A 12,816-nucleotide genomic window follows, 5' to 3' on the forward strand; every position below is an offset into this window, starting at 1 on the left:
CTGCATGGTTTCAGCGCAATTTCATTTTTCGTCTCAAATCGTAGGCATCTCTCCTTGATCCGCTAGCTGCCTGCCCCCTGAACACACCGTGAAAAAGCCCGGTCTCGGGAGACAACACAGGGGTCGTAAACGTCAAACAAACACTAGAGGCACAGGCTGTGCACCAAAATACAACAAACCACTCCAGCCAATCACAGACAAGATGGTTGGGGGAGGGGGTGGGGGGGTAACGACAGTTATGCTATGTTTACACGTGGCCGGCTATTTTCATAAACGGACATTTCAACCTCTCCGTTTTCAAAAATAACATTGTGCACAGCTGTCAGTTTTCAGAAAAGTGTTTGTTTACACACATATACATATATATATATATATATATGCCATCAAGAGCACTCCAAACCTGTAGGTGGCAGTGTAACGAGAAGCTCAAGCCCACGTTAGCCAATCAGAACCCAAAAATAGCAACAACAGCAACAAATCACTTCCTCTTTCTCCTCTTCCTCGGCTGCCTAAACCTCCGTTTGTCTCAGTTCACATGCAAACGAAGATTTCAAAAATCTCCACTCTGGCCGGAGTTTTTACAAAGACTCGTTTTCAGAGGCAAATTCTCCGTTTGCATGTAAACGAAGAGCACAAACGAAGGGAAATGTCCAAAAATAACCATGTACGTTTAAACAGGGCATTAGTCAGTTAGTCATGACAGTTACGGAAACACGGGGGGGAGGGGCGAGCTCGCTCTGTTCCGTTTGTAATTTACTTGGAACGTCAACAGAAGTGACCATGCAGGAACTCATAGTGCACCTTTAATGTCTATTTATTGACACCCAGACCAAGTGAACCCGTGTCTTTTTTTTTTATTTGATGGCAAACAGTGACCCAAAACATGGAGTTCAACTTTAACATCCTTTTTCAAATCCTACTTGGAGTTTTTCTTCATCACCAGTCAAGGTTTTCCAAACATTACATTTGAGTTGCAGTTGTTCATCGTTTTACACATATCGTCCTCGAACATAATTGTATATTTCCAAACAAGTGCTTTACAACTTCTCATTCCACCAAGGCATACATTTACTGAAATCTCTTTACTTGTCTCTCAAATGACACCAATTTAATTTTTGCATTATTTATTATAAACCTGTAAACACCAATGAAGCCTATGACATGACAAACTTGCCATCTTTGCAGAGAACCAAGAAATTGACTACATATTTTCCAGAAGACATACGAGGTGAATATAAATATGAAGATGGCAGGAACATTTGTTCTGAGGGACGTCTTTGTATACTAACTAGTAATCGAGAAGGAATTGTTTATGAAATAATATCAGAAAATATTCCTAAATAAATAATAGATTAGCTTTTTTTCGGGGAGAGGTTTCAGTCAAACACCGGGGCCAAGTTGTGAATTAACTACACTTTGAGGAATCTTTCACCATTTCGTTGCATCGCATGTAGCAATTTGAAGTTGCTGGTCCCAATGACGCTGAAGACAGTTGAAGAATTTGTCGATGTCTGTAAACAAGCCGTAACAAAGCAGATGGCTCCGGAGCTAACGTTGGCCAGCCCTGAAAAACAAGCTCCAAAAATTCTAAATAGTCGCGTGATTCACTTAAATTTTGAAGTAGAGCGGTAAAATTAAAAAACCTTTACATCCAATTCTAATAGGGTTTATGCAAAAATACAAACCACACGCAACAGATCTGATGCACAACAGAAATTGCCCACAAAGGACTTATAAATCATACACCCAGGGCTTATTCCTGCATCGACTGTCCACAAGTAGCTGATAACTCCCAAAACCTGTCATCAATTTCTCCGTTTTGTCAGCCTGCCGAAGTCACTGGTGTGAGTATATTTGGCCGAAGGCTGGTGTTAACTTTCCAATCTGACAATATCTGAACATAAATATACAGCGAAGATTAAAAATCCTCTTTCAAAAAAAGTGTTTTTTCCACCCGAGACTCCAAGGAAAAACATCCCAGGAGTTAGTAAAGGTGATAGTTTTCCTGTCCGGTCAGTAGAGGGGGTATTGTGATCATCACACAGCGATGCCTTTGGAGCTCCCCGTAACTGTTTTCTGCTTCGGTGACATTTTACTGCTTTGAGTTCATTCGCCGAGTCCTCTGCTATTGAGATGATTGGTTCGCATGGTCTTCACTCTTCAGCTGCGCCGCTTCTGGTACGTTTGGACCCTTCTTTGCCATGGTGCTGTAAATGGTCATAGCCTGAGTGGAGAGAGACAGGGAGAGAAGCGTTAATGTCGCGATTGAAGACGGGGAAAAAAAAGTTACTTTCTCTGGTGGCTATAACAGAGTTTCACCAAGTCAAATTGTAGGGCTCCTGCACACTGCCTGCGTGGCGTGAGCGATGTCAGCTGCGTGGCGTGTCCGTTTTTTATTTTTTTATTTCGGCTCCCATTTTAACAGGTTAGAGCTTGCGCACTGCCTGCGTGACACGCACGTCTCACGCGTGCACGCTAGAAATAGAACCGACGCCTATTTTTCACACGACACGCAAGCGTGTTGGAAGCGTTTCCATGCAAAATAGAATAGGAAAAGATGTTTATATGTCATTTTGACACAAATACACATTAATGAATGACATTTTGATGTTTGATAGGTTTTGACATAAATGCAGATATACAGTAAATGTAATTTAAAAAAACAATACTAAATTATCGATTTTCAAATATTGCATCTGTCTGTGAAATATTCTGTAGCCTATTTTGCCGTCAATACTGCCGACGTTGTCTTTGCTGTAATCAAATCAGTATATATTTATGTTTAACATAAAGACTTTTTTTTACCTTATTAAGACCATATTGAATGACATCTAAGACCTTTCTCACAATATCGCTTAACTTGCACTTCCCCCGTAGCTGAAGAATAAAATCCATTTTATGTCTGTGCTATAATCCCAGAGACTCGCGCCAAGAACACGAAGGCTGATTGGCTGCGATATAAGTAGCACGCTGGTCTCATTTGTGGTCGTAATACAGCAAAATTCTATTTGGACTAGCGAAAGAAAGAACTACAACAACACGGAATAAAAAAATAAAAAAAAGAGCATTCGAGGTAGCGTTGCATGGCTGTAGGAAAATTAAGATCCGTTTAAAATGATTTAAGACTTAGAACACAATACTTGAGCAAATTTAAAGCTTTTTATGCCTAAAAGTTTGATTTTGAAATTTGAAATTCTTTTTTTTTATTTAAGACCCCGCGGAAACCATGTACGACTCGAAAAAAATCCAAGAACAATTTTATAACGGTCACCCTGCTCTGAACAGGAATACAAATAATGATGCGTACACGTGTACATACCTGTGTGATCATTCCGCTCATGTCCCCGGTATTAGAGGGCAGGAGGATGGTGTTGGACTCTTTGGCGAGTTTGGAGAAAGCAGACACATACTGCTCGGCTACACTCAGCGAGGCTGCCGCATCTCCGTTCTGTACGATGCATGATAAGAAAAGAATCAAAATGAACTTCCATGAATAAGACTGCGATCATGGGTATCGCTAATAAAAAAAACTTCAACTATCTCTTCACCTGCTGGGTCAGAGCCTCTGACAGCATACAGATAGCCTTAGCTTTTGCCTCTGCTCTGGCCAGAACTGCTTGGGCCTCACCTGGAGGGAACACAATAATCGATCAGTGACATAAAACGTAACAAAGAGCAGCGGATGAACAGGAGAAAACAAGTGGCCTCCCTTTAAGCAACGAGGCTGGGTAAAAAACTGCAGGGATAAAACAACTAAACTTGGACTCTAAGTGCACCCACCAGCTGCTTTATTGATCTGCTCTGCTTTTTCACCCTCCGAGGCCAGAATCTGAGCTCGTTTCTGACCCTCAGCGACATTGATGGCCGCTTCCCTCATCCCTTCAGAGTCCAACACCGTGGCTCTCTTCTTACGCTCGGCCTCCACCTACAGAGTGGAATAAAATACATATGTCTGTTAAAACATTTTATGTCATTAATCTCACCCAGATCTGAGCCAGAATCTCACCAGTAAAATCCAGAATTTTATACTCGGCTTGCTACAGTCAAAACATGACCTCCTGGGCGTGCCGTACAAAAAAACTAAATGTTTCTGACAGACTTAGAAGATTTAACCCTTGTGTTGTCCTCGGGTCAAATTTGACCCGTTCTCAAAACTTCTATAAGAGAAATATGGGTTTCTTTTTAACCAAATTACCCAAAACGTTAAGTACAACTGCAAGTCCTTGATCACTACTTTCATTGAATTTTGGGTATTCAATGTTATATCATTTGAAAATGATTTAAAACCTGACTAAACTTTGAGATACACATTTGTGATTTCATCCATCAACATAGGTTCCTCTAATATTAGTCAAAATAATTCTTCATTTCAAAATTAGGTATAATTTCCTATAAATGAAATGTATTGACGAAAACAAATACGTGTAGTGGTAATAAGTTGGTCTTAGTGAAAAATAGCATTGAAAACGTCAAAAAAAGTGACTAAAACAGTGAAAAAAAGTGCTTTCAAAAAGGGACAAAAATGTCATGAAATGTGTCAAAAAAATATTAATTAATTTAATTTAATAAAAAAAACTTGTTAATTTTGACCCAGAAGGACAACAAGTTCCTGGTCAACCGGAAGACAACACAAGGGTTAAAAAAATTACATTTGCTGATGAAGGTATTTGAGTTTAAAGGTCCCATGGCATGAAAATGTCACTTTATGAGGGTTTTTTAACATAAATATCCGTTCTCCCAGCCTGCCTATGGTCCCCCAGTGGCTAGAAATGGTGATAGGTGTAAACCGAGCCCTGGGTATCCTGCTCTGCCTTTGAGAAAATGAAAGCTCAGATGGGCCGATCTGGAACCTTGCTCCTTATGAGGTCATAAGGAGCAAGGTTACCTCCCCTTTCTCTGCTTTGCCCACCCAGAGAATTTGGCCCACCCATGAGAGAGAGAGAGACATTATGGCTGCCTGCCTGGCTCTAGTGGCTGTAATTCTGCACCAAGGCTGAATTTCGGGAAAGAGACTTCAGATACAGTATTAGGGGACCACTAAGGCCTATATAAAAGAGACTTCAGATACAGTATTAGGGGACCACTAAGGCCTATATAAAAGAGACTTCAGATACAGTATTAGGGGACCACTAAGGTCTATATAAAAGACACTTCAGATACAGTATTAGGGGACCACTAAGGCCTATATAAAAGAGACTTCAGATACAGTATTAGGGGACCACTAAGGCCTATATAAAAGCATCCAAACAGCACCATGTCATGGGACCTTTAAAACCCCTTTTTACACACGTTAACACAGTTAACAGGAATACAAACGGAGGAGGTGAGGTTCTTGGGTGTCCACAGTGATCTAAATCAGACGAAGGCTATCAGCAATATATATTGGTTCTATTTGCCCCACCTGCATCTGCATGGACTCCTTGACACGAGGTGGAACGTGTATATCTTTGATTTCATAACGGAGGCAGCGGATCCCCCACTCATCTGAAGCCTGGTTGATGGAGTGGACGATGTTGGAATTGAGGGACTCCCTTTCCTTGAAAAAAAAATCAAATACAAATGTAAACAAACTAAAAATTGTAACGTCACATGTGCTTGCGACACCTTTCGTTACAATTCGCTACAAGCAGTTAGTTTGTCATTACCCTGAAGACTTTGTCCAGTGTGAGTTTGCCTAATTCTGAACGCATGGTGGTCTGCGCCAACTGTGTCACGGCATATTCTGGCTCCTCGACACCGTAACTGGCCTGGCAACAAACAGAATGGGTCAAAAGACAAAACAAATGGTATTACTTTTGATCAGAGTATAACAACACAAGTGAGGAGACCAATCAATTCCAGCATGAAGGAGTTTCTTAACAGCATACCTTAAAAGGGTCTAGGATCCTTAAGTAAAGCACTCCATCGATCTGTAGTGTTACATTATCTGTAAAAGCAAACATGTCATTTTAAATATACAGTGCCTTGCGAAAGTATTCGGCCCCCTTGAACGTTTCGACCTTTTGCCACATTTCAGGCCTCAAACATAAAGATATAAAACTGTAATTTTTTGTGAAGAATCAACAACAAGTGGGTCCCAATTATGAAGTGGAACGAAATTCATTGGCTATTTCAAACTTTTTTAACAAATAAAAAACTGAAAAAGTGGGCGTGCAAAATTATTCAGCCCCTTTACTTTCAGTGCAGCAAACTCTCTCCAGAAGTTCAGTGAGGATCTCTGAATGATCCAATGTTGACCTAAATGACTAATGATGATAAATAGAATCCAGCTGTGTGTAATCAAGTCTCCGTATAAATGCACCTGCTCTGTGATAGTCTCAGAGGTCCGTGTAAGCGCAGAGAGCATCATGAAGAACAAGGAACACACCAGGCAGGTCCGAGATACTGTTGTGGAGAAGTTTAAAGCCGGATTTGGATACAAAAAGATTTCCCAAGCTTTAAACATCCCAAGGAGCACTGTGCAAGCGATAATATTGAAATGGAAGGAGTATCAGACCACTACAAATCTACGAAGACCCGGCCGTCCCTCTAAACTTTCAGCTCATACAATGAGAAGACTGATCAGAGATGCAGCCAAGAGGCCCATGATCACTCTGGATGAACTGCAGAGATCTACAGCTGAGGTGGGAGACTCTGTCCATAGGACAACAATCAGTCGTATACTGCACAAATCTGGCCTTCATGGAAGAGTGGCAAGAAGAAAGCCATTTCTTAAAGATATCCATAAAAAGTGTTGTTTAAAGTTTGCCAAAAGCCACCTGGGAGACACACCAAACATGTGGAAGAAGGTGCTGTGGTCAGATGAAACCAAAATCAAACTTTTTGGCAACAATGCAAAACGTTATGTTTGGCGTAAAAGCCACACAGCTCATCACCCTGAACACACCATCCCCACTGTCAAACATGGTGGTGGCAGCATCATGGTTTGGGCCTGCTTTTCTTCAGCAGGGACAGGGAAGATGGTTAAAATTGATGGGAAGATGGATGGAGCCAAATACAGGACCATTCTGGAAGAAAACCTGATGGAGTCTGCAAAAGACCTGAGACTGGGACGGAGATTTGTCTTCCAACAAGACAATGATCCAAAACATAAAGCAAAATCTACAATGGAATGGTTCACAAATAAACATATCCAGGTGTTAGAATGGCCAAGTCAAAGTCCAGACCTGAATCCAATCGAGAATCTGTGGAAAGAACTGAAAACTGCTGTTCACAAACGCTCTCCATCCAACCTCACTGAGCTCGAGCTGTTTTGCAAGGAGGAATGGGCAAAAATGTCCGTCTCTCGATGTGCAAAACTGATAGAGACATACCCCAGCGACTTACAGCTGTAATCGCAGCAAAAGGTGGCGCTACAAAGTATTAACTTAAGGGGGCTGAATAATTTTGCACGCCCAATATTTCAGTTTTTTATTTGTTTAAAAGGTTTGAAATATCCAATAAATTTCGTTCCACTTCATGATTGTGTCCCACTTGTTGTTGATTCTTCACAAAAAATTACAGTTTTATATCTTTATGTTTGAGGCCTGAAATGTGGCAAAAGGTCGAAAAGTTCAAGGGGGCCGAATACTTTCGCAAGGCACTGTACCTGTGTAATATAATAAATAAAGTAGAAAAGTAAATATAATGTGTCTAGGAACTTATGTCACACTTTAGAATTGAACACTGTATTGATCCCGTACCTAGAGATACTGCAGACTGCTCCGGCACATCAATGACAATCTCTTTGAGACTCTGCACATAGCGCACTCGGTCAAGTATGGGTATGAGGAAGTTCAGACCCTAAAAGAGAAAAGAGCCTTGTTGAGCTTTTGGTTTTTATCCCGCCCCACCCTCGTTCCCCAGAGTAATATTTGACATTAGGGATCAGGGTTAATACCGGCTCTAGGATCCGGTGGAAGCGACCCATTCTCTCCACCACCCAGGCTTCCTGCTGGGGCACAAACAGGACCACGGTGTTCATGGGCAGGCTGGACGCCCATCGCTGCTGGGCGGGCGTAACCCACAACCGGGGCGCGGCCCGCTGGGTTTGCTACAGAGACACACGGTCAAGAAAAAGAAAACCCAATGCCATCAGATTGTAGAACTTTAGCTTGGTGAATGAATTTCCAATTTGAAAATGTATCCTCAAAATATGCTTTTCAAATCCTTGCTGCAACAGTGACTTGTCTACGACGAAAATGGACAGGGCTGCGACTGATCACCATTCTATTTTGATGAATCAATTGATTGTTTAGTCCATAGGAAGTCAGAGAAACTGTGCAAAATGGCCCTAACCATTTCCAAGAGCCATAGCTGACAGCTGTACACGGTATGTGCAGCCCATTTAACAGTCAGCAACCCCAAGATATTGATTTTACAATAAGAAAATGCTGTTTATTTTGTACTTGTACAAACAACTTCTGCTGTCATTTGTTTTGGTCTGAAAGGGTTTTCTGTTGACATGTTAACTCTATGTTAGTAGCCTACCTGTATTTACTCTTTGTTTATCTGTTTGTTTGTTGTAACCTTTATGTATATATTTTGTTAGTGTCAGCACTAGAAAAGTGTTTATTTAAAATGTGTCTGAATAATCCTATAGTGGATGGGCCGCATAGACACAAAAGTAAACAATTCATTCATTCACGCAGCAAATACAGATGTCTGTGACGCATCCACGTTACGCCAAAATGTACACATATCTTTTATTACATGGCAATTGTAGTTGCTCTATAAATGATACTTGGGCAATCATTCCACCTCTAATATAATAATAATAATAATAATAATAATAATAATAAATAGTAATTGAGAAGTGAACCACTTTCAAGTTTGTTGACTTATGTAAAATATGTTTGCTTCTGCTCACTTTTAGTATTGTTTTTTTATTTCAGATTTTGCTCAATATATATACAGTATCTCACAAAAGTGAGTAGACCCCTCACATTTTGGTAAATGGGACAACACTGAAGAAATTACACTTTGCTACAATGTAAAGTATTAAGTTTACAGCTTGTATAACAGTGTAAATGTGCTGTCCCCTCAAAATAACTCAACACACAGCCATTAATGTCTAAACCGCTGGCAACAAAAGTGAGTACACCCCTATGTTAAATTCCCATAGAGGCAGGCAGATGTTTATTTTTAAAGGCCAGTTATTTCATGGATCCAGGATACTATGCATCTTGATAAAGTTCCCTTGTGCCTTTGGAATTAAAATAGCCCCACATCATCACATACCCTTCACAATACCTAGAGATTGGCGTACTTTCCATAAAATCATCTCTAAATGCACATCAAACCAGCTATTAGGCTAACCAACATAAAACAATATATATATATATATATATATTATTACTGTAAAGATGCAGTATGCATGTATGTATCCTTGCATGTTTGTCGTCCTATATTATGTATAAAGTTAGGTTAACAGTGTGAAGGTTTTACATGTCATAATGGTACATGTTCTCTCTACTTTCTATTGAATAGTTAGCATGTCAGTCAGTGGTCATCTTCATAGATATACGTATGTCAGTGTCTATATATATATATATATATATATATATATATATATATATATATATATATATATATATATATATATATATATATGGGTCAACTCTTGTTAAATTGGTACGGACTGAGTGGCACTTTTATGAGGATGAAGAGTGACATTTGGTGGATTATTAACACTCTGATGCACGCTGAATGACACCCGCATTACCGACGGCTGGGAAAGAACTCCCAGAATGTGGGCACATGCTAACAAACCGGATGTGCTATTTACCTGAAGAAGGGCCCCGCCGGTCCGACACAGCGTTCGTAACATCATTTCATGAAGTTCAGTGATTGTGAAAGGACGGTTCAGCTTCGTAGACCGGACTCTACACAAACTCTGGGCTCATAATGTAATGACCCTTACCAGTCAGGAAATGAAAGTTACATCAGTGGTGCAACGGTGGAAAACCTCGGGCTGCAATAACCGAACGGCTATGGTTCCGCTAGCACGATAATGTTATCTGCAACTGTTAATACTAACTTACTACTACTACTACTACTACTACTACTAGGCATAATAATAATAATAATAATAATAATAATAATAATAATAATAATAATTAATAATAATAATAATACAAACATTCTTTTAATTATGTATTTGTTTGGTACTTTTTTGGCCAGTACAGGTCTGCATTTAAGATATTCTGAAGCCAAAACATGAAAACCTTCCCCTAATATTTTGGCCTATAAGGTATATAAGGATAAGGAAACTATTGTGTTACCTAGTACTGTGCCCTAAAGTTACCCAGCATTTACAAAGACAGGCAGATCCTAACCAAGTACAGGCTCAGTGACGATAAAAGTAGCAATCAAAATAAGAAAAGACACAAAAAATCATGGCAAACAAAATAAAACAGAATGGGCCTACATGGTCACTGATCGACAGACAGGTGAGGGGAGATACACCTTCTCCTACAATGTAACACGTTCAATTAAACAACAAACATTTACTTTAATTGATTAAATAAATGTCAGGACCCAATGCAATGACTCACTAAAACACACGATGGTGCTGTTGGTTTTGTCTTAGCTTTGCCACAGTTGTATGGTGCAGACCATATTCAGATTTACCAAATTTAATTTAATGTTTGGGATCCCTAATGGCATGGCCGTTCAAAAGGCATGTGATAAAAAGGTTTATAAACCTAACCTGACTTGATACTTCAGCAAATGATGCTAAATCATTTTTAATAGTAGGCTATGCAGCAACTATATAGCCAAATACAATACTGCAACAACACACAAAAACATATGTGGGAATGCTGTTAATGCATTAAAACAACCATACATAAGAAATAAAAGAGAATTGAGAAACTAAGAAATCAGTAATGTTGTGTGTTGCAAACACAAAAGGAGAAGTCCAAGACATGCAAATTGTAATTGTCCATTCACATCAAATTCAATTAAGAATACATGTTGTCTAAAATTACATTGCAAATGAATAAAGAAAACTATAATTAAGTTTTTTAAGTATAGTAACAATTAAACATTATTTCTTTTATTTTATTTTTGTTAAAAGGTCACTTTTTAAACACTTGTGTTTTACTATTTAAAATAACTTGTATATTACTTTTAAAAAAATGGTATATATTTGCTTTTATTCATATTTTTACTAGTTGACTTTGTTTGTGTTCTGTTTACTTAACTTGTTTCTATTTATTCAATTATTTATGCGCACTACTGAAAGAGCTGCTGAACAGTTATTGTACTCTGAGCACAATGACAACAACAGATCTATCTACCTATCTAAACATATTATTTAAAGCTATGAAAAAGCAATGAAACAGCTCAAAATGTCACTCTTGTAAAAAGTTACAGGTGTTTGTTGTGCCCAGGATGTGTGCGTCACCTGTTTCTTCCTCTAACCTGTCCCTCACAGCGATTGGTCGGATTTATTTTTAAGCGGCTCTGCCCTCCAGTGCGGTACTGTATTTTGATTGGATACCTCGGACGCCAGTAACAGGTGCCTCGACCCCGCCTTTCCCCTCTCTCTCTATCTCCGTGCCCTCAGGTTGTTCGTCAGTCTGAAAACCTGTGATGAGAGTTTTAACAATGGCGTGGCCGTGGCGGGGGGCTGCTGCCGCTCTTGCCCCGAGTCCAGAATCAGAAAACCACTTGTAAACCTCGAGTTGGAGCTTATCGGCGATTTTGAAAAGTAATTTGACGGTTGACAATGATACCGGAGAGACTATAGCTAAATCTCCGCTGACAGCCTGCTCTACAAACTGTGAGACTACTGGACTGTCGCTGGAAGCGCTTTGCCATGTCGTTACTGTGTGTCAGAGGTAAGTTTGACGTTTATTTTTTATTTCTTGACCGTTACATGGTTAGAAACGAAATTAACTGTAAGTTTTACTCGTAAAACCTTGAGTTTGTTTGAATTCAATCTGATAATCTTACAGAACAGGTTTTCTGGCAGCAGGCATCCTCCCTCAGGGAGCAAAAAAAGTGGCTAGTAGCCTACGTTTGTCCCGTCGTGATTTTACGTTTGTTTTCTTCTTAAAAACACAGACTCTTCGTGAAAAACAAGAATCATATTTGAGATTGTTTTCCTAACTTGCCTTCCATGCCAGCTGTTGTATCCTAAACAGAACCACCACTGATACTTTGAGATATCACAACAACAACAACTACAAAACAAAAACAGTAGCCATTATTGGGCTACTATAATTTATGGTCCGTTCAGGATGATCCCAGTTCAGAATAAGAGTTATAGCCTAGATCACATTGTGAAAATTAAGATTAGGGTTTACTTAATTGAAATGACTTAATCATATATACAACAATTGCATTTTTACTCAGGGGTCCAAATGAAAATAATAAAACCTATAATAATTGATTTATTCATATTTCTTTTGTGTATAGCACCTTTCAAATAAGTTTAAAGTGTTCTTTACATGGACGTGTTTCTGTGCGAATACATGACTAAAGCAAATCAGGCTGGGGTGGGTTAACACCATAAAGAAGTTGGACAATCCTTTACAGCAACAAAGCACATTATGTAATAACCTTTTTTTTTATGTCAACAAGACCAATACCCAGCAATGTAGTCCAGTGCTGCCAGGATGAGGGGGGGGGGGGTGGTGGAGAGAGAGAGCAAATCATGCAACAAGCAGAGCTGCAGGCTTCTTTCCTTTTAACCACACATGTACTGTATGCACATCTGTAATGATGACAGAGCCACCTTGCCAAACTACACATATCATTTTTTTTTTTTTCAAACAGTTAAGTTGGCCATGAAGTGAATTCTTTTTTTTTTTTTTTTGTCATTTTGAA

General features: G+C 39.4%; 2 protein-coding genes across 17 annotated transcripts in view; one reads left to right on the forward strand and one right to left on the reverse strand.

Annotated features, from left to right (window-relative positions):
- Window positions 1-834: 834 nt before the first annotated feature.
- LOC120546050 (stomatin-like protein 2, mitochondrial) lies at window positions 835-9,935 on the reverse strand. The gene is made up of 10 exons (XM_039780806.1): window positions 9,767-9,935; window positions 7,880-8,032; window positions 7,683-7,782; window positions 5,868-5,926; window positions 5,646-5,747; window positions 5,402-5,536; window positions 3,781-3,925; window positions 3,549-3,628; window positions 3,320-3,448; window positions 835-2,224 (listed from the first exon to the last, which is right to left on the reverse strand). The coding sequence occupies exons 1-10, from the start codon at window positions 9,809-9,811 to the stop codon at window positions 2,126-2,128; spliced, it is 1,047 nt and encodes a 348-aa protein (XP_039636740.1). The 5' UTR covers window positions 9,812-9,935; the 3' UTR covers window positions 835-2,125.
- A 1,615-nt stretch (window positions 9,936-11,550) lies between these two features.
- LOC120545141 (protein unc-13 homolog B-like) overlaps window positions 11,551-12,816 on the forward strand; it is a 96,692-nt gene continuing 95,426 nt past the window's right edge. For 13 of the 16 annotated variants that reach the window (XM_039779194.1, XM_039779195.1, XM_039779189.1 and 10 more), the window contains exon 1: window positions 11,551-11,825. In XM_039779194.1, the coding sequence (XP_039635128.1) occupies window positions 11,804-11,825 (22 nt within the window). In that variant the 5' untranslated portion in view covers window positions 11,551-11,803. The remainder of the gene's footprint in view (window positions 11,826-12,816) is intronic. The other 3 variants (XM_039779202.1, XM_039779203.1, XM_039779204.1) reach the window with 1 other exon arrangement.

Source organism: Perca fluviatilis, chromosome 17, assembly GCF_010015445.1.
Source record: "Perca fluviatilis chromosome 17, GENO_Pfluv_1.0, whole genome shotgun sequence".
NCBI lineage: Eukaryota > Metazoa > Chordata > Actinopteri > Perciformes > Percidae > Perca > Perca fluviatilis.